Genomic DNA, 27,998 nt, shown 5'->3' on the forward strand with positions numbered 1-27,998 from the left:
TTTCTGGGCGCAGTGCTCAGATTATTGCAAAGTGTGATTTCCCAGTAAGGTTATTTTTAAATCTGGCAAGTTGATTGCGTTCAAGAGATGTAAATCTATAATTCTTTAAATGACAATATAATATTTTACCAATGTTTTCTAATTTTAATTATTTAATTTGTGGTGCTGACTTGACTGCCGGTTATTGGAGGGAAACGATTTCCTCAACATCAATGCCATAGTAAAACGCTGTTTTTGGATATAAATATGAACTTGATAGAACTAAAAATGCATGCATTGTCTAACATAATGTCCTAGGAGTGTCATCTGATGGAGATTGTAAAAGGTTAGTGCATCATTTTAGCTGGTTTTATGGTTTTGGTGACCCTGTCTTTGAATTGACAAAACATTACACACAACTCTTGTAAATGTACTGTCCTAACATACTCTAAATTTATGCTTTCGCCGTAAAACCTTTTTGAAATCGTAAAACGTGGTTAGATTAAGGAGATGTTTATCTTTCAAAGGGTGTAAAATAGTTGTATGTTTGAAAAATTTGAATTTTGACATTTATTTGGATTCAAATTTGCCGCTCTTGAAATGCACCTGCTGTTGATGGAGTGCACCACGGGTGGGACGCTTGCGTCCCACCTAGCCCATAGAGGTTAATGTCATGTTCCAACACATTTGTGCGAGTAGGAACATCATTAAGAATTATAGATACAGAACTCCTCTATGCACTCGATATGTCCGATTTTAAAATAGCTTTTTGGTGAAAGCACATTTTGCAATATTCTAAGTACATAGCCCAGGCATCACGGGCTAGCTATTTAGACACCTGGCAAGTTTAGCACTCACCAATATCAGGTTTACTATTATAAAAGTTTGATTACCTTTTGTTGTCTTCGTCAGAATGCACTCCCAGGACTGCTACTTCAATAACAAATGTTGGTTTGGTCCAAAATAATCCATCGTTATATCCGAATAGCGGCGTTTTGTTCGTGCGTCCCAGACACTATCTGAAATGGTAAATCAGGGTCGCGCGCATGGCGCAATTCGTGACAAAAAAATCTAAATATTCCATTACCGTACTTCGATGCATGTCAACCGCTGTTTAAAATCCATTTTTATGCCATTTTTCTCGTAAAAAAGCGATAATATTCCGACCGGGAATCTCCTTTTAGCTAAACAGAGGAAAGAAAACAAAGCATTCGGTCGACGCGGGCACACGCCTGAGTCTCACAGTACTGTAACCAGCCACTACCCAAACACGCTACTTTGTTTCAGCCAGAGCCTGCAAAGCCACGATTCAGCTTTTTACCGCCTTCTGAGACCCTATGGCAGCCGTAGGAAGTGTCACGGGACAGCTAAGATCCTCACTCTTCAATAAACAGAGACAAGAAGAACGACACCTTGTCAGACAGGCCACTTCCTGCCTGAAACCTTGTCAGGTTTTTGCCTGCCAAATGAGTTCTGTTATACTCACAGACACCATTCAAACAGTTTTAGAAACTTTAGGGTGTTTTCTATCCATATGTAATAAGTATATGCATATTCTAGTTACTGGGTAGGAGTGGTAACCAGATTAAATCGGGCACGTTTTTTATCCAGCCGTGAAAATACTGCCCCCTAGCCATAACAGGTTAACACAGTATTAGCTGGCGTTCCCAATTGTAGTGCATATCTTGATGATCTAGTGATTTATTCATCTGAGTGGTCAGATCATGTTAACTCTCTAAGGGTAGTATGTGAGCGTTTGGCAGCTGCTTCTTTAACCCTGAACTTGGCCGAGTTTGGGAAGGCAACGGTTACCTATCTCGGCAAAGAGGTTGGCCATAGTGGTTGGCCATAGTGTTAACAGGTAGTGTTATCAACAAGTGTTAACAGGTATTGTTAACAGGTAGTGTTATCAATAAGTGTTAACAGGTAGTGTTACCATGTAGCCTTAACCTCTTACATCTAGACGTTCCGCTAGCGGAACACCTGCTCCAATATCCAATGATAGGCGTGGCGCGAATTACAAATTCCTCAAAAATACAAAAACTTCAATTTTTCAAACATATGACTATTTCACAGCATTTTAAAGATAAGACTCTCCTTTATCTAACCACACTGTCCGATTTCAAAAAGGCTTTACAACGAAAGCAAAACATTAGATTATGTCAGCAGAGTACCAAGCCAGAAATAATCAGACACCCATTTTTCAAGCTAGCATATAATGTCACAAAAACCCAGAAGACAGCTAAATGCAGCACTAACCTTTGATGATCTTCATCAGATGACAACCCTAGGACATTATGTTATACAATACATGCATGTTTTGTTCAATAAAGTTCATATTTATATCAAAAACCAGCTTTTTACATTAGCATGTGACGTTCAGAACTAGCATACCCCCCACAAACTTCCGGCGAATTCACTAAGAATTTACTAAATTACTCACGATAAACGTTCACAAAAAGCATAACAATTATTTTAAGAATTATAGATACAGAACTCCTCTATGCACTCAATATGTCCGATTTTAAAATAGCTTTTTGGTGAAAGCACATTTTGCAATATTCTAAGTACATAGCCCAGGCATCACGGGCTAGCTATTTAGACACCCGGCAAGTTTAGCACTCACCAATATCAGGTTTACTATTATAAAAGTTTGATTACCTTTTGTTGTCTTCGTCAGAATGCACTCCCAGGACTGCTACTTCAATAACAAATGTTGGTTTGGTCCAAAATAATCCATCGTTATATCCGAATAGCGACGTTTTGTTCGTGCGTCCCAGACACTATCTGAAATGGTAAATCAGGGTCGCGCGCATGGCGCAATTCGTGACAAAAAAAATCTAAATATTCCATTACCGTACTTCGATGCATGTCAACCGCTGTTTAAAATCCATTTTTATGCCATTTTTCTCGTAAAAAAGCGATAATATTCCGACCGGGAATCTCCTTTTAGCTAAACAGAGGAAAGTAAACAAAGCTTTCGGTTGACGCGGGCATGAGCCTGAGTCTCACAGTACTGTAACCAGCCACTACCCAAACGCGCTACTTTTTTTCAGCCAGAGCCTGCAAAGCCACGATTCAGCTTTTTACCGCCTTCTGAGACCCTATGGCAGCCGTAGGAAGTGTCACGGGACAGCTAAGATCCTCACTCTTCAATAAACAGAGACAAGAAGAACGACACCTTGTCAGACAGGCCACTTCCTGCCTGAAACCTTGTCAGGTTTTTGCCTGCCAAATGAGTTCTGTTATACTCACAGACACCATTCAAACAGTTTTACAAACTTTAGGGTGTTTTCTATCCATATGTAATAAGTATATGCATATTCTAGTTACTGGGTAGGAGTGGTAACCAGATTAAATCGGGTACGTTTTTTTTATCCAGCCGTGAAAATACTGCCCCCTAGCCATAACAGGTTAACATGTAGCCTTAACAGGTAGCCTTAACAGGTAGCCTTAACAGGTAGCCTTAACAGGTAGCCTTAACAGGTAGCCTTAACAGGTAGCCTTAACAGGGATGCATTTGGTCGTTGTTTTGGTTGTGTTTCAGATTATTTTGTGGCCAATAGAAATGAATGGTAAATAATGTAATGTGTCATTTTGGAGTCACGTTTACTGTAAATAAAAATAGTATTTGTTTCTAAACGCTTAAACATTTGTGTGTGTGTGTGTGTGTGTGTGTGTGTGTGGGGGGCAAATTGACAGCAAGAAGCCCAACAATTGACGCATGATAATACTTTGGAACAGATTTCCAGTTAAAATCACTTGGAGTTGATTTGCTGGTCTTTTGGAATTGGAGTTTTGTTTATTTTCAGAATTGACTGGAATTAAAATGAAATTGACCCCAACCCTGGCCCCAGTTGTAACAAAGCTGGTTAATGTAGACGGCGCTGGGCACAAAGGAGCAAGAAATAAACACAGGAAGAGTAACTAGATGACTCCAGTTGAGAGAGATGTGGAGAGACAGGCAGCCATGTCTTGTCTAACTGTGTTCTGTTCCGGAATGTTACAGAACTTCTTCAGGCGGTGACTCACAAGAGGTCAACCCCGGTCACAAGGTCACGCTCTGACCCCCTGTCCTTCCTCCAATCACAGCCAGTGATCTGTCCTCAAATTACCCACTAGCCCCCGCACTCTGCCTCTCACCGACCCGGCCTCAGCTGCACGTCTCTTTTGTGCAAACAGAGAGCTGCGTTCAGGGTCTGGAGACTGACAGTTAGCGTGACCTGGCCGACCTTGAGACAGACTCACCTCCTCAAGCGAGAGGGAGCTGCTGCTGTCACTGTACATGAACACACACACACGTCAGCCCGCTAGGCTTGCCCAAGAGTCAGTGTATCTCCAGACAAACATATCCTCACCGCCATCTCCTGTTCATCCCCGGAGGAACCACGCACGCACACACACGCACACACACACACACACACACACACACACGTCAGCCTGCTAGGCTTGGCCAAGAGTCAGTGTATCTCCAGACAAACATATCCTCACCGCCATCTCCTGTTCATCCCCAGAGGAAACGCGCACTCACGCACGCATGCACGCACGCACACACACTGGTGTACTTTCAATATACAGATGGTCTTCATATGTCTAGGTCTAAAACGGTCTCAACTGCTCTGTGCATCGAGGCTTTTAGAGAGGTTCTAGGATGAGGACTTTAGGTGTTGTGGTCAGTCCAGGCCATTTGAACATCACATCATGTTTCATAGACAGCATGCTCGTAAGGACAAGTTGTCCCTCTTTAGTGGTACAGTCCATTACAAATGAATATCACGGATGGACACAGTCTACTGTGTAGCCTACCTGATCCAGTTTCCAGTGAAACTCTGCAGGTCTGAAGGTATCCACCTGGATGAAGTCTCTCCGGAGCAAGAAGACCAGACGACAGTTATGGACGTAAAGGGAGTAGTGGTGTCTGTTCATCTCTGGAGAGGGGATGAGGAAAGAGAAGAGCACGTCAAGGTAACACAGCTTCCCAAAAATTACCAAAACGTTTGATTTAAGACACCTTCTCTTAAGTGAAGATAAACCCATTCTAGTCAGTAGACCACACCCCTTATCGATAGGTCACACCTACCACCATTAGAACACATCCATTCAATGTTCCCGCCCCTCTCCACACAGCCCTTCCCACTCTACTTCTCTCCCAGCCACACCTCTCTCTTCCCTCCTACCTTCCCTCCTACCTTCCTTCCCCTCTTCTAACCTGTCTTATCAGAGTTGCAGAGCAGGGTCTCTTTCTCCGCCCTCAGTCCAGGATTGGGTCCATGCTTCATCCACGTGGCGACGGTGAACTGATCAGTCAGGTTCTGTGGTACCACCTGGTCCGGAATCTTCGCCGCTTGCCGCCCGTCAAACCGGAAGATGAGGTCGCTGTCCCGCTCACTGTCCGTCACCAGGGACGCCGTCCAATTGGTGGAGGCACTGGGGGCGGGGAGAAGGTCTGTGCTGCCTGACGAGGCCCCTGGGTAATTGTTGCCGTGGGAACAGATAGGGAAGCCCAACAGCAAAGAAATAGAAATCAACACAGATATACAGATGATTCAGACTGACCTTGGCTATGATCACTTATGAATAAGCCAAACTCCCAGGCTTAATGTATAAATCGATGTTCAGAGATTGATAGTGGATGTGAGTATTGATTTGTGACAAATTAAACAGACTTTCAGAGGTAGGAGTGGATGAAAGTCATCATAAGAAATGGCCATGCCTACAGTACATACTGCTTTATCTACCTCCATGGACACTAAGAAACCTACAGAACACCATAGTAAAGGAAAGAAAGAAGGGATGGCTGGAATTCATTTCATGTTCTGTGTTTATAACGAGTGATAATTCCCCACACAGCCAATCAGACAAGCTATTACAGAGGAGAGACTGTTTTTTGATCCTTTCACAGGAAAATAAAAACCGATCAGTCAGAACATCCATCAAATCAATGTATCCTCTTTCCCTTTCTCCCCCTCTCTCATTCTCCCCTTCCTCTCTCTCTCTCTGTGTCTGTGTTTTCTAAGCTCACTCCATCATTCTCAACATCTTTTTTTTCCTGAAAGATTCTTGTTTTGTCAATGTCTTCTTGATAAACATAATTCTCGCCTTGTCACAGTGCTCCTCTGCAGCACTAACATGCCCCCACTAAAATACAGCTCTATTGACTTTTGTGCCCTGCCACTATAATAGTAAAGATCTTAAGTAATGCCTTATTACACAGGCATAGCACATTAATAAATGGTTTATAACAGCTATGACACAGTGATGGTGGTACCTCCAAAACACAGCAAGGCTCCAAATAAAACACATTGATACAATATGATCCATCTCTCTGCTATATCTCTCCTTCCAGACAGACAATTAAAACATGCATCTGTTCATTTTATGCTAATAACAGAACATTAGAGTATTAATTAATGATTTTTTTCCCTGCCTGTCTTTAAAGTCTGTTTCTCCCTGACTGCTTTTCATGGCTGTGTAGAGGTTTTGACTTGCAGTGATTAGATTCTGGGAGTAAATAGATGCGCGGTGCCCTGCCACCGCCGTCACCACCGCCACCGCCGTCACCACCGCCCACAATTCTGTTTGCAGATGTCTTTGTACATTATCTCAAATTGATTGTGCTTTAAAAAAGCAATTACAATTTATTCTATTTGGTATCAGATAATGATTCTGGGAGGCTTTGAAAAGGCTCTTTAGCAGTAAACCATGCATACAGAGGGAACTGGGAGGGAGTTATCCATTCAGATAAGGGTCTGACGATGACTCCCTCCACCCCCCACCACCACCATACCTTGCTGTGTGCCGAATGAAAGAGTTAGCGGCGGCGTTAGAGCTGATGTTTCTCTGTCATGTTCTCTGTACAAACACGGAGGTGTAGACAGGCTCTTCACTGAGGAGACAGCTAGCTCAAGCAGCTAATACTTTCGCTCTGTCACGTCATTAACAGCAGCAGAGCTTAAAGTCTGCATTCTGCTACCTTCATTTAACACAGCTTTACCAACAGACAAGAGAAAGAAGACCTGGTCTGGGGAGTTTAACTGGTGTTTTATTAAGTTCTCTACAGTCTGATGATTTTTGGAGTGGCTTTGTTCTATTATGCAACGAATATCTAATTGTGAAATGCTTCGACTAACCTATGGCCATTTATAGAGAAATACACTATACAAAAGTATGTGGACACCCCTTCAAATTGGATTTGGCTATTTCAGCCAAACCCGTTGATGACAGGTGTATAAAATCACCCACACAGCCATGCAATCCCCATAGACAAACATTGGCAGTAGAGTGGCCTTACTGAAGAGCTCAGGGACTTTCAATGTGGCACCGTCATAGGATGCCACCTTTCCAACAAGTCAGTTAGTCAATTTTCTGCCCTGCTAGAGCTGCTCCGGTCAACTGTATGTGCTGTAATTTTGAAGTGGAAACGTCAAGGAGCAGCAACAGCTCAGCCGCAAAGTGTTAGGCCACACAAGCTCACAGAACGGGCCCACAGAGTGCTGATGCACGTAGCTCGTAAAAATCATCTGTCCTCGGTTGCAACATTCACTACGAGCTCCAAACTGCCTCTGGAAGCTACGTCAGCACAAGACCTGTTTGTTGGGAGCTTCATGAAATGAGTTTCCATCAGTGGTGCAAAGTACTTAAGTAAAAATACTTTAAAGTACAACTTAAGTAGTTTTTTGGGGTATCTGTACTTTACTATACTATTTATACTTTTTTTTAACTTTTACTTCTACTTCACTACATTCCTAAAGAAAATAATATACTTTGTTTGTAAATGATGCTGAGTGTTGGAGTGTGCCCCTGGCTATGAATGTAAAAAATTGTTTTAAAAATTGTGCTGTCTGGTGTGCTGAATATAAAGAATGTTTTATTATTTATACTTTTACTTTTGATACTTAAGTATATCTTAAATATTACATTTACTTTTGATACTTAAGTATATTTAAAATCAAATACTTTTTTTTACTCAAGTAGTATTTACTGGGTGAATTTCAACTTTGACTTGAGCTATTTTCTATTAAGGTATCTTTAGTTTTACTCAAGGATGACGATACATTACTTTTTCCACCAATAGTTTCCATGGCCGAGCTGCCGCACACAGCTTAATATCACCATGCACAATGCTGGAGTGGTGTAAAGTTCGCCGCCATGGACACTGGAGCAGTGGAAACGCGTTCTCTAGAGTGATGAATCACACTTCACCAGGACAATGCTACCTGCCCCAATGCACAGCGCCAACTGTAAAATTTGGTGGAGGAGTAATAATGGTCTAGGGCTGTTTTTCATGGTCTGGGCTAGGCCCCTTAGTTCCAGTGAAGGGAAATCTTAACGCCACAGCATACAATGACATTCTAGATGATTCTGTGCTTCAACATTGTGGAAACAGTTTGGAGAAGGCCCTTTCCTTTTTAAGCATGACAATGCCCCCGTGCACAAAGCGAGGTCCATACAGAAATGGTTTGTCAAGATCGGTGTGGAAGAACTTGTTTGGCCTGCACAAAGACCTGACCTCAACACCATCGAACACCTTTGGGATGCATTGAAATGCCGACTCCCAGAAGAGTGAAGGCTGTTATAGCAGCAAAGGAGGGACCAACTACATATTAATCCCATGTTTTTAGAATGAGATCTTCGACGAGCAGGTGTCCACATACTTTTGGCTATGGAGTGTATCTATCCCATGAGGTGCGTACCACAGAGTTTTTGCAGGGACTTCTCAGAGTAGGTCTCCCGGTCGCAGCCCTTCCCAATATGGCTGGTCTGTAGTTCCACCGTGGTCCTCACTGAGGAGAGAAGCCCTCCACACGTCTCCAGATTCATCTTGGGAAACAGCTGTTTGCTGCCTGTGCCTGGCTCATAGTCCACTCTTTTGTCCCAGCCTAGGAAAGACACAAGACACAATTGTTAGGAGTGGGGGAGTGTGTGTGTGTGTGTGTGAGAGAGAATGAGAGAGAGAGAATGAGAGAGAGTGAGAGAGAATGAGAGTGAGAGAGAATGAGAGTGAGAGAGAGAGAATGAGAGAGAATGAGAGAGAATGAGAGAGAATGAGAGAGTGAGAGAGAATGAGAGAGAGAGCATGAGAGAGAGTGAGAGAGAATGAAAGAGAGAGAGAGCAAGAGAGAATGACAGAGAATGAGAGAGAGTGAGAGAATGAGTGAGAGAATGAGAGAGAATGAGAGAGAATGAGAAAGAGAGAATGAGAGAGAATGAGAGAGAGTGAGAGAGTGAGAGAGATCTTGGGGTGTGAATATGTGGACCTTTGAGCAGAACAACAGGTGAACAACAGGCATTGTCTGAAGCCCTGACCTATTTTTGTTTCAGATTATGTTAACTTCGACTCATTTCTCCAGATTTCCTTGTGATTTTCACATGCGTGGTATTGTGCCCATTCCTGTCTTGTAGGTCCCCCATAAAAATGTGACAGTCCATTTCAGAGTTTTATGTGGTCAATAAAATGTCTAATAATGTGAATCAATGGCGCTATCCACTGTACAGTACTGGGCTCACTAAATCACTATGACATGAATAAAATGTAGAGAGTGTTCAACCAGACCATCTCTCTCACAGTTCAGTGTGTGTTTGTCTGTCTTCTAGTCACCTTGATTACTGCATGATTTTGTGGGTTCAGTATGGTGTGTGTATTTGTGTGTTTTTCAGTTTGGGTATTTTGATACGCACTGCATTTCTATGTGTGTGTGATCGTGTGTGTGTGTGTGTTAATGTGAGTGGTGCGCTGTGTGAATTCGTAGTGTCTATTCAGCAGTGTGTGTAAGAGAAACAGGCAGACAGAGAGAGGCAGGTAGAAAGAACCAGGCAGGCAGAGCTGAACATAAACCTGAGCTGAAGGTAACACTGATTGGATAAGAAGGGAATCAGCTAATTGCTGCCCTCTGGACTGTTAAATCTGTCATGTTCACTTCCTCAAACTCTCTCTCTCTCTCTCTCACACACACACACACACACACACACACACACACACACACACACACACACACACACACACACACACACACACACACACACACACACACACACACACACACACACACACACACACACACACTCCTTTATTCTACATTTCTTGCTTTTTATCAGTTCAGAAAATGACTTGGCAAGCCCAAATTCCTCATCATATAGTAGTGCTGAGTGATTGGTTCTATTTGATTTTGGTTCAGTTTCGGTTAGATTCTAAAAAAAATATTCAGATGTTTTATTTGAGGACATTATTATTTAATTCCAAATCATCATCTCATTTCTATAGAGCTGCAGCCTATGCTGTCTGAAAAAAACTATATTTTAGTAGTTCTTCAAAGTAAATAAGGCATACTTTCATGACTTCTAAATACAAACTAGGCCTACAGTAAATCATGTATTCACAGGTAGAGATTGAATTGAATGTATTTTGGGTAACAGACATATACAACAAAATGTACAATGTGGACCCAGAGAACATCACTTGAAAGTACTAATTAAAACGCTTGTATCCAAAGTAGCGCTTGATGGTAAAAACAATAACACATATAATGATTAAAAGGCAAGACAAAATTGCAAACAATCATAAATACATTAATTTAAATTGACATCCTAAAAAGTGACACTATTCACTGCACTTCTCCCTAACCTTACAAATCAACCATATTCATTTCACATTAAACAATCTATTACAGTTTTTCCCAATTGCTAAAACACAATTTTGCAAACTAGGCTGGTTTTATCAAAATACTTAACACAATTCACAAAACCACACACCCAAACTGCAAAATACCTCATATATCCTGCAAAATGAAGCACTGCGACCAAAACTACATATAGGATTATCAAAATCAAACGCTTGCACAAAATGGCACACACTTCATTCATATTACCAGATTTTTGTCTAAACAACTACACACTGTTGGGCATAATGAAAAGCACTCTCATCTTTAGTATGCTTTGCCATAATACTAAAATAGTTCAAATTGTAGAAAATTCTTCAGATGCACAGAAATATTTGCAGATACACACACATGCTGTTGAAACATTTTATTTTTTATTTTTCACCAAACAAGTCAGTGCAACATATGCACAGCAGATATATTTACATTGGACTGAACAAAAATATGCTCACAGAAAAACAGTCAACTGAAAAAGAAAATTGCAGAAAAAATATATATAAAAAAAAAGAGGCAAGAAAAATAATTAGGCAGCATCTTGCAGCACAGCTGGGTCTGGCCACAACGCCTCGTCCACATCACACGCAATATCTTCCCTTGCCAGACATCGAGGGAATCGCACCCACATCAATCTCATCACATGCCTCTTCCATAGCCTGCACAAGAGGCATGCGCACAAAGGGCTGCCGGTCGTATACCTTACACCGCCATGCCGAAAATAACTCTTCTATAGGGTTCAGAAATTGTGAGTATGGTGGGAGGTATTGCACGAGAAATGGTGGGTGGTCAGCAAACCAGTTTTGGACTGAGGCTGCACGATGAAAGCTCACGTTGACCCATACTACAACGTACCGGGTTCTTTGATGGTCTGCATCATTCATACGCTCTGGTGGTATGAGAACGTTGTGGAGTCTGTCCAGAAATGGGAGAATATGGGCTGTGTTGTATGGTCCAAGGTTGGCATGACGGTGGAGGACACCATGCGTATTGGAGATGGCAGCACACATTGTGATGTTCCCACCACGTTGGCCAGGAACATCTATAATGGCTCTGTGGCCAATGACGTTTCTCCCCCTTCTTCTGGTCTTTGCTAGGTTGAACACAGCCTCATCTATAAAGATGAACTCATGTGGGATTGCATGAGCATCCATTTCCAGAACTCCCTGAAAACAAAGAACAAAAGCAGTCAATATGGTGTTATCCAGTACACTGGGAAACAATGTTGCGTGTAGTGTACTGCAGTCAATATTGTACTTACATCCACATATGCTCGTCTGACCTCTTTGTTTCTTTGAGAGTTTCTCTCAAACGGCACCTTATAAAGTTGTTTCGTTCTGATTTGGTTTCGCTTGAGAATGCGAGCCAATGTGGACAGACTGACTCGTTGAATGTTGTTGAATATGGTGTTGTCTTGGATGATGTGGCTTTGAATTTCACGTAATCTGATTTCATTATTTTCCAAAACCAAGTTTACAATGGCAGGTTCCTGTACCGCGGTGAACATTTGGCCCCTTCCTCCACCATGGTTGCGTCTCTCAGTCCTTTAGAAAAACAAAAAAACTAAAATATAGGGCTTGGACAATGCAGCCTAAAGATATTTCCCCCACAGTAGAGTAAATTCTACAGGAAATTTGTGCAGTTAGTGTATGACATCAGCCATTCATGAAGTAAACAGGTGTCACCCAACTGATACACTATGACATGGGATGTACTACATAGTGTGAAATACATTTTTGTTACATACATGTACTCCAGTCTACATGTCCGGATGACACAGGCGACAGGAAAACGGCTCAAGTTGGTCTGCACTCTCTGTCCAGCCTCTCGCATTGTCAGTCCATGGTTGATGACATGATCAACTAAGGTTGCTTTGATTTCATTTGAAAGTTGTTGTCTTCTTTGGCCATGAACTCCTCTACCAGCTTTTACCCCTACCTCTCACTCTTCCTCCCCCTCTCATTCTCACCCTCCCTCTTCCTCTCTCTGCAACGGCTTCCATTGTTGTTGTAAAACAAAAGGTGCTCACCTGTGGTCTTTTCATAGTGCTTACTTCCTGATTGAAGTGGTAACAATTAACCATTGAGGTGTTTGGCCAGGTGGTACATGTATTGGCCAATTAGCTCATGTAGTGTCATTTTGAATGGCAGTGTTTTGAAATGGCAAACATGTGACTTTATGTCAGATTGTCATGTCTTATGCAGAGAACCGTGTACAGTCCGTTTAAAAAGTGCCATTTTTAATTGCAAAATGTGTGTAAAGCAGAAATTGTGTTTAGACTTGGAGACTTGAGAAGAGGTTTTGCTCACTGTTCGTCAGTTTAAATAATTGTGCTGTGCATGTCATTTTAGTGTGTTAGCAATTGGAAAAAACTGTAATTGCACATCATACCGATCCTTCAGATAAATACACCTGACCAGCAGTAGGAGGCACAAGGGGCAGTGGAGTGGTTTCTCTTAGATAACCATGTCGAAATGAAAATGTCTGCCTGCTTTTTAAAGATTCATTTCGGTTAATCACTCAGCACTATCATATAAATTCATATTCCTGCTCATAAAGGTTCCTATACAGACTCATTACGACATGACCATACTCATATAGAGGATGATTGAGGTCAGTGATGGCAACATGGTGAATGTGGGGCCCTGCAGGGACTCCGTGTGACTGAGCTGTTCCATTTGTGTCCCTGCTAAATAATTTACTTCCATTCATGAGGCACGGCATGGCGCCGCTGCTCGCTCTGCCTTGCACCATGCTACAAAAACAAACACGTACACACAGACACAGACACACACACACAGACAGAGACACACAAGCAAACACACACTGCGAATCATACTGTTAGCGGTAGTGTGAGTTGCCGGTAATAGGAAGCTATTCCGTCTCTGCAGAGATCTTTCTTTTCCACAGTATGCACACTGCAGGACTCACTGAGGGAGAGAGGAGAGAGCAATGTAGTGAACATTATGCCATAATCCAATCTGTGTATTCATACTGTAGCCGGATGGCGGGAGGCATATGCCATGTGAACTATGTAATGGAGTGATATGCCATGTGAACTATGAAATGGAGTGATATGCCATGTGAACCATGTAATGGAGTGATATGCCATGTGAACTATGTAATGGAGTGATATGCCATGTGAACTATGTAATGGAGTGATATGCCATGTGAACTATGTAATGGAGTGATATGTCATGTGAACCATGTAATGGAGTGATATGTCATGTGAACTATGTAATGGAGTGATATGTCATGGGAACTATGTAATGGAGTGATATGCCATGTGAACTATGTAATGGAGTGATATGTCATGGGAACTATGTAATGGAGTGATATGCCATGTGAACTATGTAATGGAGTGATATGCCATGTGAACTATGTAATGGAGTGATATGGCATGTGAACTATGTAATGGAGTGATATGCCATGTGAACTATGTAATGGAGTGATATGCCATGTGAACTATGTAATGGAGTGATATGGCATGTGAACTATGTAATGGAGTGATATGCCATGTGAACTATGTAATGGAGTGATATGCCATGTGAACTATGTAATGGAGTGATATGCCATGTGAACTATGTAATGGAGTGATATGTCAAGTGAACTATGTAATGGAGTGATATGTCATGTGAACTATGTAATGGAGTGATATGCCAGGTGAACTATGTAATGGAGTGATATGGCATGTGAACTATGTAATGGAGTGATATGCCATGTGAACTATGTAATGGAGTGATATGTCATGCGAACTATGTAATGGAGTGATATGCCATGTAATGGAGTGATATGCCATGTGAACTATGTAATGGAGTGATATGCCATGTGAACTATGTAATGGAGTGATATGTCATGTGAACTATGTAATGGAGTGATATGCCATGTGAACTGTGTAATGGAGTGATATGCCATGTGAACCATGTAATGGAGTGATATGTCATGTGAACTGTGTAATGGAGTGATATGCCATGTGAACCATGTAATGGAGTGATATGTCATGTGAACTGTGTAATGGAGTGATATGCCATGTGAACCATGTAATGGAGTGATATGTCATGTGAACTGTGTAATGGAGTGATATGCCATGTGAACTGTGTAATGGAGTGATATGCCATGTGAACCATGTAATGCCAGCATACTTCTGATTTAAAGTTCTACTAAAGTATACGAATGCCCCAACCTCAGTTCTTATTAACTTAAGCAATCTAAACAGAGGGATGTTACAGAGAGGAAGGAAACAGGTTCAAATTTATTTATTTTTACTATTTTCTATTTGGAGAAAGTGAGATACTGTATAGAGAAGACGCACTTTTTAACTCTGGAATGTTGGAAATAGGCTCGTAAGTTAGCATTTTACAGTAAAGTCTACACCTGCTGTATTCGGCGATTGTGACAAATACAATTTTATCCGTTTTTTATTTGGAAACCTGTGTGTGTGTGTGTGTGTGTGTGTGTGTGTGTGTGTGTGTGTGTGTGTGTGTGTGTGTGTGTGTGTGTGTGTGTGTGTGTGTGTGTGTGTGTGTGTGTGTGTGTGTTTTAGTACTATATCTCTTGACGCAATGATGAAAATAATCATGGCCTCCAAACCCTCAAGCTGCATACTAGACCCTATTCCAACTAAACTACTGAAAGAGCTGCTTCCTGTGCTTGGCCCTCCTATGTTGAACATAATAAACGGCTCTCTATCCACCGGATGTGTACCAAGCTCACTAAAAGTGGCAGTAATAAAGCCTCTCTTGAAAAAGCCGAATCTTGATCCAGAAATTATAAAAAACTATCGGCCTATATCGAATCTTCCATTCCTCTCAAAAATTTTTGAAAAAGCTGTTGCACAGCAACTCACTGCATTCCTGAAGACAAACAATGTATACGAAACGCTTCAGTCTGGTTTTAGACCCCATCATAGCACTGAGACTGCACTTGTGAAGGTGGTAAATGACCTTTTAATGACGTCAGACCGAGGCTCTGCATCTGTCCTCGTGCTCCTAGATCTTAGTGCCGCTTTTGATACCATCGATCACCACATTCTTTTGGAAAGATTGGAAACCCAAATTGGTCTACATGGACAAGTTCTGGCCTGGTTTAGATCTTATCGGTCGGAAAGATATCAGTTTGTCTCTGTGAATGGTTTGTCCTCTGACAAATCAATTGTAAATTTCGGTGTTCCTCAAGGTTCCCTTTTTTAGGACCACTATTGTTTTCACTATATATTTTACCTCTTGGGGATGTCATTCGAAAACATAATGTTAAATTTCACTGCTATGCGGACGACACACAGCTGTACATTTCAATGAAACATGGTGAAGCCCCAAAATTGCCCTCGCTAGAAGCCTGTGTTTCAGACATAAAGAAGTGGATGGCTGCAAACTTTCTACTTTTAAACTCGGACAAAACAGAGATGCTTGTTCTAGGTCCCAAGAAACAAAGAGATCTTCTGTTGAATCTGACAATTAATCTGGATGGTTGTACAGTCGTCTCAAATAAAACTGTGAAGGACCTCTGCGTTACTCTGGACCCTGATCTCTCTTTTGAAGAACATATCAAGACTGTTTCAAGGACAGCTTTTTTCCATCTACGTAACATTGCAAAAATCTGAAATTTTCTGTCCAAAAATGATGCAGAAAAATTAATCCATGCTTTTGTTACTTCTAGGCTGGACTACTGCAATGCTCTACTTTCCGGCTACCCGGATAAAGCACTAAATAAACTTCAGTTAGTGCTAAATACGGCTGCTAGAATCCTGACTAGAACCAAAAAATTTGATCATATTACTCCAGTGCTAGCCTCCCTACACTGGCTTCCTGTTAAGGCAAGGGCTGATTTCAAGGTTTTACTGCTAACCTACAAAGCATTACATGGGCTTGCTCCTACCTATCTTTCCGATTTGGTCCTGCCGTACATACCTACACGTACGCTACGGTCACAAGACGCAGGCCTCCTAATTGTCCCTAGAATTTCTAAGCAAACGGCTGGAGGTAGGGCTTTCTCCTATAGAGCTCCATTTAAATGGTCTGCCTACCAATGTGAGAGACGCAGACTCAGTCTCAACCTTTAAGTCTTTACTGAAGACTTATCTCTTCAGTAGGTCCTATGATTAAGTATAGTCTGGCCCAGGAGTGTGAAGGTGAACGGAAAGGCTGGAGCAACGAACCGCCCTTGCTGTCTCTGCCTTGCCGGTTCCCCTCTTTCCACTGGGATTCTCTGCCTCTAACCCTTTTACAGGGGCTGAGTCACTGGCCTACTGGTGTTCTTCCATGCCGTCCATGGGAGGGGTGCGTCACTTGAGTGGGTTGAGTCACTGACGTGGTCTTCCTGTCTGGGTTGGCGCCCCCCCCCTTGGGTTGTGCCATGGCGGAGATCGTTGTGGGCTATACTCGGCCTTGTCTTAGGACGGTAAGTTGGTGGTTGGAGACATCCCTCTAGTGGTGTGGGGGCTGTGCTTTGGCAAAGTGGGTGGGGTTATATCCTGCCTGTTTGGCCCTGTCCGGGGGTGTCATCGGATGGGGCCACAGTGTCTTCTGATCCCTCCTGTCTCAGCCTCCAGTATTTATGCTGCAGTAGTTTATGTGTCGGGGGGCTAGGGTCAGTCTGTTACATCTGGAGTATTTCTCTTGTCTTATCCGGTGTCCTGTGTGTATTTAAATATGCTCTCTCTAATTCTCTCTTTCTCTCTTTCTGTCTTTCTCTCGGAGGACCTGAGCCATAGGACCATGCCTCAGGACTACCTGGTATGATGACTCCTTGCTGTCCCCAGTCCACCTGGCCGTGCTGCTGCTCCAGTTTCAACTGTTTTGCCTGCGGCTATGGAACCCTGACCTGTTCACCGGATTTGCTTGTTGCACCCTCGACAACTACTATGATTATTATTATTTGACCATGCTGGTCATTTATGAACATTTTAACATTTTAACATCTTGACCATGTTCTGTTATAATATCCACCCTGCACAGCCAGAAGAGGACTGGCCACCCCTCATAGCCTGGTTCCTCTCTAGGTTTCTTCCTAGGTTTTTGGCCTTTCTAGGGAGTTTTTCCTAGGGAGTTTTTCCTAGCCACCGTGCTTCTTTCACATGCTTTGCTTGCTGTTTGGGGTTTTAGGCTGGGTTTCTGTACAGCACTTTGAGAATATCAGCTGATGTACGAAGGGCTATATAAAAATACATTTGATTTGATTTGAGTGTGTGTGTGTGTGTGTGTGTGTGTGTGTGTGTGTGTGTGTGTGTGTGTGTGTGTGTGTGTGTGTGTGTGTGTGTGTGTGTGTGGACGTGTTTAACTATACTTGTGGGGACCAGAAGTCCCCAAAAGAATAGTTAACAGACAAAAACTGGGGACATTTTGTTAGTCCCCACAAGGTCAAATTCTATTTCTAGGGGGTTAAGGTTTAAGGTTAGAATTAGTGTTATGGTTAGAATTACGTTAAGGGTTAGGGTTAGGAGCTAGGGTTAGGTTTAGTGTTAGGAGCTAGGGTTGGGTTTAGGGTTAGGAGCTAGGGTTAGGTTTAGGGTTAGGAGCTAGGGTTAGGTTTAGGGTTAAGGTTAGGTTTTCGGGTTAAGGTTAGGGTTTAGGGTTAGGGGTTATGGAAAATAGGATTTTGAATGGGACTGAATTGTGTGTCCCCACAAGGTTAGTTGTACAAGACGTGTGTGTGTGTGTTCCTCATAGATGCCCAATAGATGTTACACTGTAATACACTGACTCATGGATGTTACACTGTAATACACTGACTCACATATGTTACACTGTAATACACTCTCATAGATGTTACACTGTAATACAAGGACTCATAGATATTACACTGTAATACACAGACTCATAGATGTTACACTGTAATACACTGACTCATATATGTTACACTGTAATACACTGACTCATAGATGTTACACTGTAATACACAGACTCATAGATGTTACACTGTAATACACTGACTCATATATGTTACACTGTAATACACTGACTCATAGATGTTACACTGTAATACACTGACTCATAGATGTTACACTGTAATACACTGCCTCATAGATGTTACACTGTAATACACTGACTCATAGATGTTACACTGTAATATACTGACTCACATATGTTACACTGTAATACACTGCCTCATAGATGTTACATTGTAATACACTGACTCATAGATGTTACACTGTAATACACTGAGTCATAGATGTTACACTGTAATACACTGCCTCATAAATGTTACGTTGTAATACACTGACTCATATATGTTACACTGTAATACACTGACTCATACATGTTACACTGTAATACACTGACTCATAGATGTTACACTGTAATACACTGACTCATAGATGTTACACTGTAACACACTGACTCATAGATGTTACACTGTAACACACTGCCTCACAGATGTTACATTGTAATACACTACCTTATAGATGTTAGACATTCAGTGTGCTTTCACTGCATTCACTATAGCAATACTTCTACATTCTTATCCACCAGCACCATGCCTCTGTTTCCTACAGCACCTCTGTTTTCCACTGCTAGGGATTGTAGAAAAGAAAAAGAGAGAGAAGGAGGGAGAGGGAGATACTGTAGAGAGAAGGAGGGAGAGTGAGATACTGTAGAGAGAAGGGACAGAGGGAGATACTGTAGAGAGAAGGAGGGAGAGGGAGATACTGTAGAGAGAAAGAGGGAGAGGGAGATACTGTAGAGAGAAGGAGGGAGAGGAAGATACTGTAGAGAGAAGGAGGGGGGAGATACTGTAGAGAGAAGGAGAGTGAGATACTGTAGAGAGAAGGAGGGAGAGTGAGATACTGTAGAGAGAAGGAGGGAGAGTAAGATACTGTAGAGAGAAGGAGGGGGAGATACTGTAGAGAGAAGGAGGGAGAGGGAGATACTGTAGAGAGAAGGAGGGAGAGTGAGATACTGTAGAGAGAAGGTGGGAGAGTGAGATACTGTAGAGAGAAGGAGGGAGAGGGAGATACTGTAGAGAGAAGAAGGGGGGAGATACTGTAGAGAGAAGGAGGGAGAGGGATATACTGTAGAGAGAAGGAGGGAGAGATACTGTAGAGAGAAGCAGGGGGGAGATACTGTAGAGAGAAGGAGGGAGAGGGAGATACTGTGGAGAGAAGGAGGGAGAGGGAGATACTGTAGAGAGAAGGAGGGGGAGATACTGTAGAGAGAAGGAGGGAGAGGGAGATACTGTAGAGAGAAGAAGGGGGGAGATTCTGTAGAGAGAAGGAGGGAGAGGGAGATACTGTAGAGAGAAGGAGGGAGAGGGAGATACTGTAGAGAGAAGGAGGGAGAGGAAGATACTGTAAAGAGAAGGAGGGAGAGGGAGATACTGTAGAGAGAAGGAGGGAGAGGGAGATACTGTGGAGAGAAGGAGGGAGAGTGAGATACTGTAGAGAGAAGGAGGGAGAGGGAGATACTGTAGAGAGAAGGAGGGAGAGGAAGATACTGTAGAGAGAAGGAGGGGGGAGATACTGTAGAGAGAAGGAGGGAGAGTAAGATACTGTAGAGAGAAGGAGGGGGAGATACTGTAGAGAGAAGGAGAGGGAGATACTGTAGAGAGAAGGAGGGGGGAGATACTGTAGAGAGAAGGAGGGAGAGGGAGATACTGTAGAGAGAAGCAGGGGGGAGATACTGTAGAGAGAAGGAGGGAGAGGGAGATACTTTAGAGAGAAGGAGGGGGGAGATACTGTAGAAAGAAGGAGGGAGAGGGAGATACTGTAGAGAGAAGGAGGGAGAGGGAGATACTGTAGAGAGAAGGAGGGAGAGGGAGATACTCTAGAGAGATGGAGGGAGAGTGAGATACTCTAGAGAGAAGGAGGGAGAGGGAGATACTGTAGAGAGAAGGAGGGAGAGGGAGATACTGTAGAGAGGAGGGGGGAGATACTGTAGAAAGAAGGAGGGAGAGGGAGATACTGTAGAGAGAAGGAGGGAGAGTGAGATACTGTAAAGAGAAGGAGGGAGAGGGAGATACTGTAGAGAGAAGGAGGGAGAGGAAGATACTGTAGAGAGAAGGAGGGAGAGTGAGATACTGTAGAGAGAAGGAGGGAGAGGAAGATACTGTAGAGAGATGGAGGGAGAGTGAGATACTGTAGAGAGAAGTAGGGAGAGGGAGATACTGTAGAGAGAAGGAGGGAGATACTGTAGAGAGAAGGAGGGAGATACTGTAGAGAGAAGGAGGGAGAGGGAGATACTGTAGAGAGAAGGAGGGAGAGGAAGATACTGTGGAGAGAAGGAGGGAGAGTGAGATACTGTAGAGAGAAGGAGGGAGAGTGAGATACTGTAGAGAGAAGGAGGGAGAGGAAGATACTGTAGAGAGATGGAGGGAGAGTGAGATACTGTAGAGAGAAGTAGGGAGAGGGAGATACTGTAGAGAGAAGGAGGGAGATACTGTAGAGAGAAGAGGAGGGAGATACTGTAGAGAGAAGGAGGGAGAGGGAGATACTCTAGAGAGAAGGAGGGAGAGGGAGATACTGTAGAGAGAAGGAGGGAGAGGGAGATACTGTAGAGAGAAGGAGGGAGAGTGAGATACTGTAGAAAGAAGGAGGGAGAGGGAGATACTGTAGAGAGAAAGAGGGAGAGGGAGATACTCTAGAGAGAAGGAGGGAGATACTGTAGAGAGAAGGAGGGAGAGGGAGATACTCTAGAGAGAAGGAGGGAGAGGGAGATACTGTAGAGAGAAGGAGGGAGAGGGAGATACTGTAGAGAGAAGGAGGGAGAGGGAGATACTGTAGAGAGAAGGAGGGAGATACTGTAGAGAGAAGGAGGGAGAGGGAGATACTCTAGAGAGAAGGAGGGAGAGGGAGATACTGTAGAGAGAAGGAGGGAGAGTGAGATACTGTAGAAAGAAGGAGGGAGAGGGAGATACTGTAGAGAGAAAGAGGGAGAGGGAGATACTCTAGAGAGAAGGAGGGAGATACTGTAGAGAGAAGGAGGGAGAGGGAGATACTCTAGAGAGAAGGAGGGAGAGGGAGATACTGTAGAGAGAAGGAGGGAGAGGGAGATACTGTAGAGAGAAGGAGGGAGAGTGAGATACTGTAGAAAGAAGGAGGGAGAGGGAGATACTGTAGAGAGAAAGAGGGAGAGGGAGATACTGTAGAGAGAAGGAGGGAGAGAGGAGTGGTAGAGAAGGATTATAAATATGTGAGGTAGATCATGTGTCACTGTTGCCAGTTTTCCATCCAATTGGCGACAGATTTTCATGCAAATAATTCTAAAATCCACGTGAAGAAAATATGTGCATTTCCACCAAACAGAATTGTTGTGGACAAAAATCAGTGCGTGATGACATAGTACACAAAAAAATGACTTTTTCACATGTGGTTTCGTGTATCGGATAAAAATAAAAAATTCAGTGTGTTTCCATGGCATTTTCAACTGTGCCAATAGTTTGTTACAGAAACTGATGCATTAAATAGCAAATGTGCCTACTGTGGTCTTGGCATGTGCTCTCTAGCAAATAGCTCGCAGATACAGTGTGACTAGGCTTTAAGGTTAGGCAAGTCTACATGATGAGATTATCATGGATCATCATGTCACCAGAATAAGACTCAATATGTATTGGAAAGGAGCATCAAGCTCATCACCGTGCACTTTCACCACCCTGTGAAGAACATCTTATTTCATCTGTAGCCTAATAAACTGCATGCTTCCTGAGTCGTAGTGGGAGGACCACACACTATATCAGTTTACTTTGATTTAATGGTTATTATATGCTGTAATTATTTGCGCATAAAGGCGTTTCCACCACCATTTCTCGCATAATTTATATTACAGACACAAAAAGATCCCACCACGTCAAACGAACAAATCATCTGTTGGCATTTATAAAACGTCCTGTTTCCATCACAGCTGTCGTGCATTACTGGCATAAGAGCTGTGGATGGAAACGTGGATACTTTCAGACAATTTTGTTACTGAGAGTTGAGACTGAGCGGTGTGTGTGTGTGTGTGTTTATGTGTCTGAGTCAATGTGACTGTCAGTGTGTGGGTCAGTGTGTGTGTGTGTGTGTGGGAAAGTTGTAGGAATGTTGACAATGTGCTTGAGTGTGTCAGGGACCATCCTATTTATAAGTCTCCTCAACCTAGTCCTTCCATCAACCCAAGAGAATTTCCATTTTAAAGAGCACTCTCCCCCTCTTTATCTTGTCCTCTCCCCCTCTTTATCTTGTCCTCTCTCCCTCTTCATCCTGTCCTCTCTCCCTCTTTATCTTGTCCGCTCTCCCTCTGTATCCTGTCCTCTCTCCCTATTTATCCTGTCCTTTCTCCCTCCGTATCCTGTCCTCTCTGCTCTTTATCCTGTCCTCTCTCCCTCTTTATCTTGTTCTCTCTCCCTCTTTATCCCGTTCTCTCGCTCTCTTTATCCTGTCCTCTCTCCCTCTTTATCCTGTCCTCTCTAGCTCTTTATCCTGTCCTCTCTGCTCTTTATCCTGTCCTCTCTCCCTCTTTATCCTGTTCTCTCGCTCTCTTTATCCTGTCCTCTCTCCCTCTTTATCCTGTCCTCTCAAGCTATTTATCCTTACATTTACATTTACATTTAAGTCATTTAGCAGACGCTCTTATCCAGAGCGACTTACAAATTGGTGCATTCACCTTATGATATCCAGTGGAACAACCACTTTACAATAGTGCATCTATGGGGGGTTAGAAGGATTACTTTATCCTATCCTAGGTATTCCTTAAAGAGGTGGGGTTTCAGGTGTCTCCGGAAGGTGGTGATTGACTCCACTGTCCTGGCGTCGTGAGGGAGCTTGTTCCACCATTGGGGTGCCAGAGCAGCGAACAGTTTTGACTGGGCTGAGCGGGAACTGTGCTTCCTCAGAGGTAGGGGGGCCAGCAGGCCAGAGGTGGATGAACGCAGTGCCCTTGTTTGGGTGTAGAGCCTGATCAGAGCCTGAAGGTATGGAGGTGCCGTTCCCTTCACAGCTCCGTAGGCAATCACCATGGTCTTGTAGCGGATGCGAGCTTCGACTGGAAGCCAGTGGAGAGAGCGGAGGAGCGGGGTGACGTGAGAGAACTTGGGAAGGTTGAACACCAGACGGGCTGCGGCGTTCTGGATGAGTTGTAGGGGTTTAATGGCACAGGCAGGGAGCCCAGCCAACAGCGAGTTGCAGTAATCTAGACGGGAGATGACAAGTGCCTGGATTAGGACCTGCGCCGCTTCCTGTGTGAGGCAGGGTCGTACTCTGCGAATGTTGTAGAGCATGAACCTACAGGATCGGGTCACCGCCTTGATGTTAGTGGAGAACGACAGGGTGTTGTCCAGGATCACGCCAAGGTTCTTAGCACTCTGGGAGGAGGACACAAGGGAGTTGTCAACCGTGATGGCGAGATCATGGAACGGGCAGTCCTTCCCCGGGAGGAAGAGCAGCTCCGTCTCTCCATCTTCTCCTTCATACCTCTACCTCCATCGCTCTCTCTCCGCTTTCAAGACTTTATGTTGAAGCTTTCGTGTTAAAAGGTGTCTTCTTTTTATTCTTGAGTGGAGGAATTGCTCTTAGATTTGGTTGCGTGCCAAAAAGCTATCAATGGGAAACATGGTGCTACAGGAGAGTTGAGCCCTAGAAACCAACCCAAAGTTGAAGACACGAGTAAAACGAGACAATGTTTTAGCCCTCAAAACAGAAAACATTGAGTAAAATCTTTAGATAATAAGCCGCTCTTCAGTAAAATGTGAACACCTGATTCACCGATCAAATCCTTTACATCCTGTGCCTTCTTTGTTGATACCACTCGAGTCATAAGAGCTTAACATTATAAAGGTATTATCCAGGTTCTGGTAAGCTTAGATCTGATTGTTCAAACTCTCTATTCAAAGTTTAAGTAGAGAGCTGTAATATGACAAAATAACGTCTTGCTGCAGAACCTTCCATTGACTACAAATTATAAGAACAGATAACTTTGGGGTTATACAGTAGGTTAGCAGAATGTGTAATTTAGCCTATTAAACACTAAAACAACTATGATTCAAGTGTGAATTAGGCAGCTCTGATGCCGAAAAATAAAGAAAATGATTTCCTACTTCAACCATTTTTATTTTTGCTAAGTATATCTTCTGTAGTTCCAATAGTTAGCTACATCGCTACATGTCAACCAAAAGTAATTAACTACTAAAAACACTATCTAGATTTGATTTTAGTTCTACCACCAAGCTACAGCAAAATGTAATTCAATTACTAGTTGAACTACATGTAGTTTACTACTCCCCAACACTGGTAAATATCCTCTATCAGTCTCACCTTGGAGCATCACTTCCCCGGAAACTCCAATCTCAACATGGAACAAACTCAAATCTTCAATTGGATTCTGGGATTGTAATCACTCTTAGAGGTGTGTGAGTGTGTGCATGTGATTGCTGGTGTGTGTGTGTGCAGTTGTGCAAAGTACTTAAGTAAAAATACTTGAAAGTACTACTTAAGTAGTTTTTTGGGGTATCTGTACTTGACTACTATTTACATTTTTGACAACTTTTGCTTTACTACATTCCAAAATAAAATTATGTACTTTTTACTCCATACATTTTCCCTGACACCCAAAAATACTCGTTACATTTTAATGGTATCTGTACTTGTGTCACGACTTCCACCGAAGTCGGTCCCTCTCCTTGTTCGGGCGGCGTTCGGCGGTCGACGTCACCGTTCTTCTAGCCATCGCCGATCCACTTTTCATTTTCCATTTGTTTTGCTTTGTCTTACACACCTGGTTTCAATCCTCCAATTACTTGTTCATTATTTAACCCTCTGTTCCCCCATGTTTGTTTGAGAGTAATTGTTTATTGTATTGCGGTCCGAATTTGTGGCCTAGTATTTTAACTACGTGTATTGTTATATATTTGAGTAAAATTGCTTTCATTACTCACATCTGCTGTCCTGCGCCTGACTCATCTCACCAGCTACACACAGACGCATTACAACTTGACTATTTATATTTTTGACAACTATTGCTTTACTACATTCCAAAATAAAATTATGTACTTTTTACTCCATACATTTTCCCTGACACCCAAAAGTACATGTTACATTTTAATGCTTAGCAGGACAGGAAAATTGAGCCTCTGATCTTGAGGACTCACAAAACACATGCTTCGTTTGTAAATTATTTCTGAGTGATGGAGCATGCCCCTGGCTATCTGTAAATGAAAAAAAAGTGTAACAAATGCGCTGAGAGTCGGGAAGCAAGTACAGGGAGCGAATACGTTTAATAAATAACCGGAACAGGAAACCAGGAACAAGAACCATGCACAGACATGAAAACAGAGTCAATAACACCTGAGAAAAGAACCAAGGGGAGTGACAGATAGGGAAGATAATCAAGGAGGTGATGGAATCCAGGTGAGCATCATGAAGCGCTGGTGCGCGTGACAATGGTGACAGGTGTGTGTAATAATCAGCAGCCTGGTGACCGAGAGGGGGTATACGCGTGGCTCCAGCTGCAGGATGCCGACAAAAGGGACGATCCCTGGGATCAGGAGCGGATGGGTCACCTCTGCTGAAGCGGGGGAACCTGTCGAGCCAGCTCAGGCGCGGCAGCCTGGCAACCTAGATCGCCGAAGAAGGAGCAGACGAAACAGTACCCCCTCTCCGACACACGACTCCAGCCGCAGTACGCCAACCAAAGACACGATCCCGGGGATCTGGAGCGGACCAGTTGCCTTCCGCCGAAGCACAGGAACCTGGTAAGCAGCCTGAAGCGCCGGAGACTGGTGAGCCAGGCATGGCATGGGAGCCTGCCGAGCCCACAGCGTCTTGAGAACCTGACGAGCAAGCTAAGGCATGAAAGCCTGACGAGCTAGCTGAGGCATCCTCGGTAGACTCGGCAACAAACGCTTGACCCGTCAACCGAATCTTGACACCCCGATGTACCGGCTGAGGCATGAAAGCCTGATGAGCCGGCTGAGGCGTCCTCAGTTGCTCCGGCAGCAGAATCCAGACCCAACGTCACCTCCAACACAAAAACAATTAAAAAAAACAGTGAGTGTTTAATAAATAACCGGAACAGGAAACAAGGAACATGAACCACGCACTGACATGAAAACAGAGTCAATAACACCTGAGGAAAGAACCAAGGGGAGTGACAGATATAGGGAAGATAATCAAGGAGGTGATGGAGTCCAGGTGAGTGTCATGAGGCGCTGGTATGTGTGACGATGGTGACAGGTGTGCAGGATAATCAGCAGCCTGGTGACCTAGAGGTCGGGGAGGGGGTACTGTCACATATACTCCCTCTCGGCCTCTAGGTCATCAGGCTGCTGATTATTACGCACACCTGTCACCATTGTCACGCGCACCAGCGCTTCATGACACTCACCTGGATTCCATCACCTCCTTGATTATCTTCCCTATCTGTCACTTCCTTTCCTTCCCCAGGTGTTAATGACTGAATCTGTTTCATGTCGGTGTGTTGTTCGTGTTTCTTGTATTGTTCTTGTTTGTTTATTTATTAAACGTATTCACTCCCTGAACTTACTTCCCGACTCTCAGCAAACTGTACATCGTTACAAAAAGCATGAACATTATGCCGTCTGGTTTGTTAATACAAGGAATTTTAAATAATTTATACTTTTACTTTGACTTTTAATACTTAAGTGTGTTTTAGCAATTACATTTACTTTTGATACTTAAGTATATTTCAAACCAAATACTTTTATTCAAGTAATATTTTACTAGGCGACCTTCACTTTTACTTGAGTCATTTTCTGTTAAGGTATCTTTAACTCAAGTATGACAATTGGATACTTTTCCCACCGCTGTGTGTGTGTGTGTGTGTGTGTGTGCACCCCAGTATTTTTTCCACCGCTGTGTGTGTGTGTGTGTGTGTGTGTGTGTGTGTGTGTGTGTGTGTGCACCCCAGTATTTTTTCCACTGCTGTGTTTGTGTGTGTATGTGTGCCCCTGTGGCTACGGCTCTAATCTACACTGCTTTATATACCTCCCTGTTTTTAAAGAGCCCTTCTTCACCTTGACAGAAAGAGGTGAACCCAGGTCAACCCCTCTTCCCCTCTCTCATCCATCCTTTACAACCAGTCCACCTCTGAGACCAGGAGCACAGGAGGTTGGTGCCACCTTAATTGGGCAGGATTAGCATGTGGTAATGACTGGAGCGGTATTAGTGGAATAGTGTCAAATACACCAAACACATGGTTTCCATGTGTTTGATGCCATTCCATTTGCTTCGTTCCAGCCATTATTATGAGCTGTCCTACCCTCAGTAGCCTCCACTACTACAGAGGTTACAGACAGATTATATGGCTAATCTAACAGAGCCCTTGTCTTCCTTTAGTGAGTCCTCACACTACTAGAGGAGAGGGATGTGAGGAAGAGGAGGAGAAGAAGGAAAAGGTTTGAATCTCAGAGAGTTTTAAATGAAAGGAGAGTTGATATGAGGCCAGTTCACAG

At 43.3% G+C, this 27,998-nt stretch overlaps 1 protein-coding gene across 2 annotated transcripts in view; it reads right to left on the reverse strand.

Moving 5' to 3' along the window:
* LOC106613128 (calsyntenin-2) overlaps positions 1-27,998 on the reverse strand; it is a 447,582-nt gene that overhangs the window by 78,509 nt on the left and 341,075 nt on the right. For both annotated transcript variants that reach the window (XM_014215083.2, XM_014215084.2), the window contains exons 6-8: positions 8,673-8,858; positions 5,189-5,446; positions 4,786-4,907 (exon numbers count right to left, since the gene is read on the reverse strand). In XM_014215083.2, coding sequence (XP_014070558.2) covers positions 4,786-4,907; positions 5,189-5,446; positions 8,673-8,858 — 566 coding nt within the window. The remainder of the gene's footprint in view (positions 1-4,785; positions 4,908-5,188; positions 5,447-8,672; positions 8,859-27,998) is intronic.

The sequence above is a fragment of the Salmo salar genome, chromosome ssa09 (genome assembly GCF_905237065.1).
Source record: "Salmo salar chromosome ssa09, Ssal_v3.1, whole genome shotgun sequence".
Lineage (NCBI taxonomy): Eukaryota > Metazoa > Chordata > Actinopteri > Salmoniformes > Salmonidae > Salmo > Salmo salar.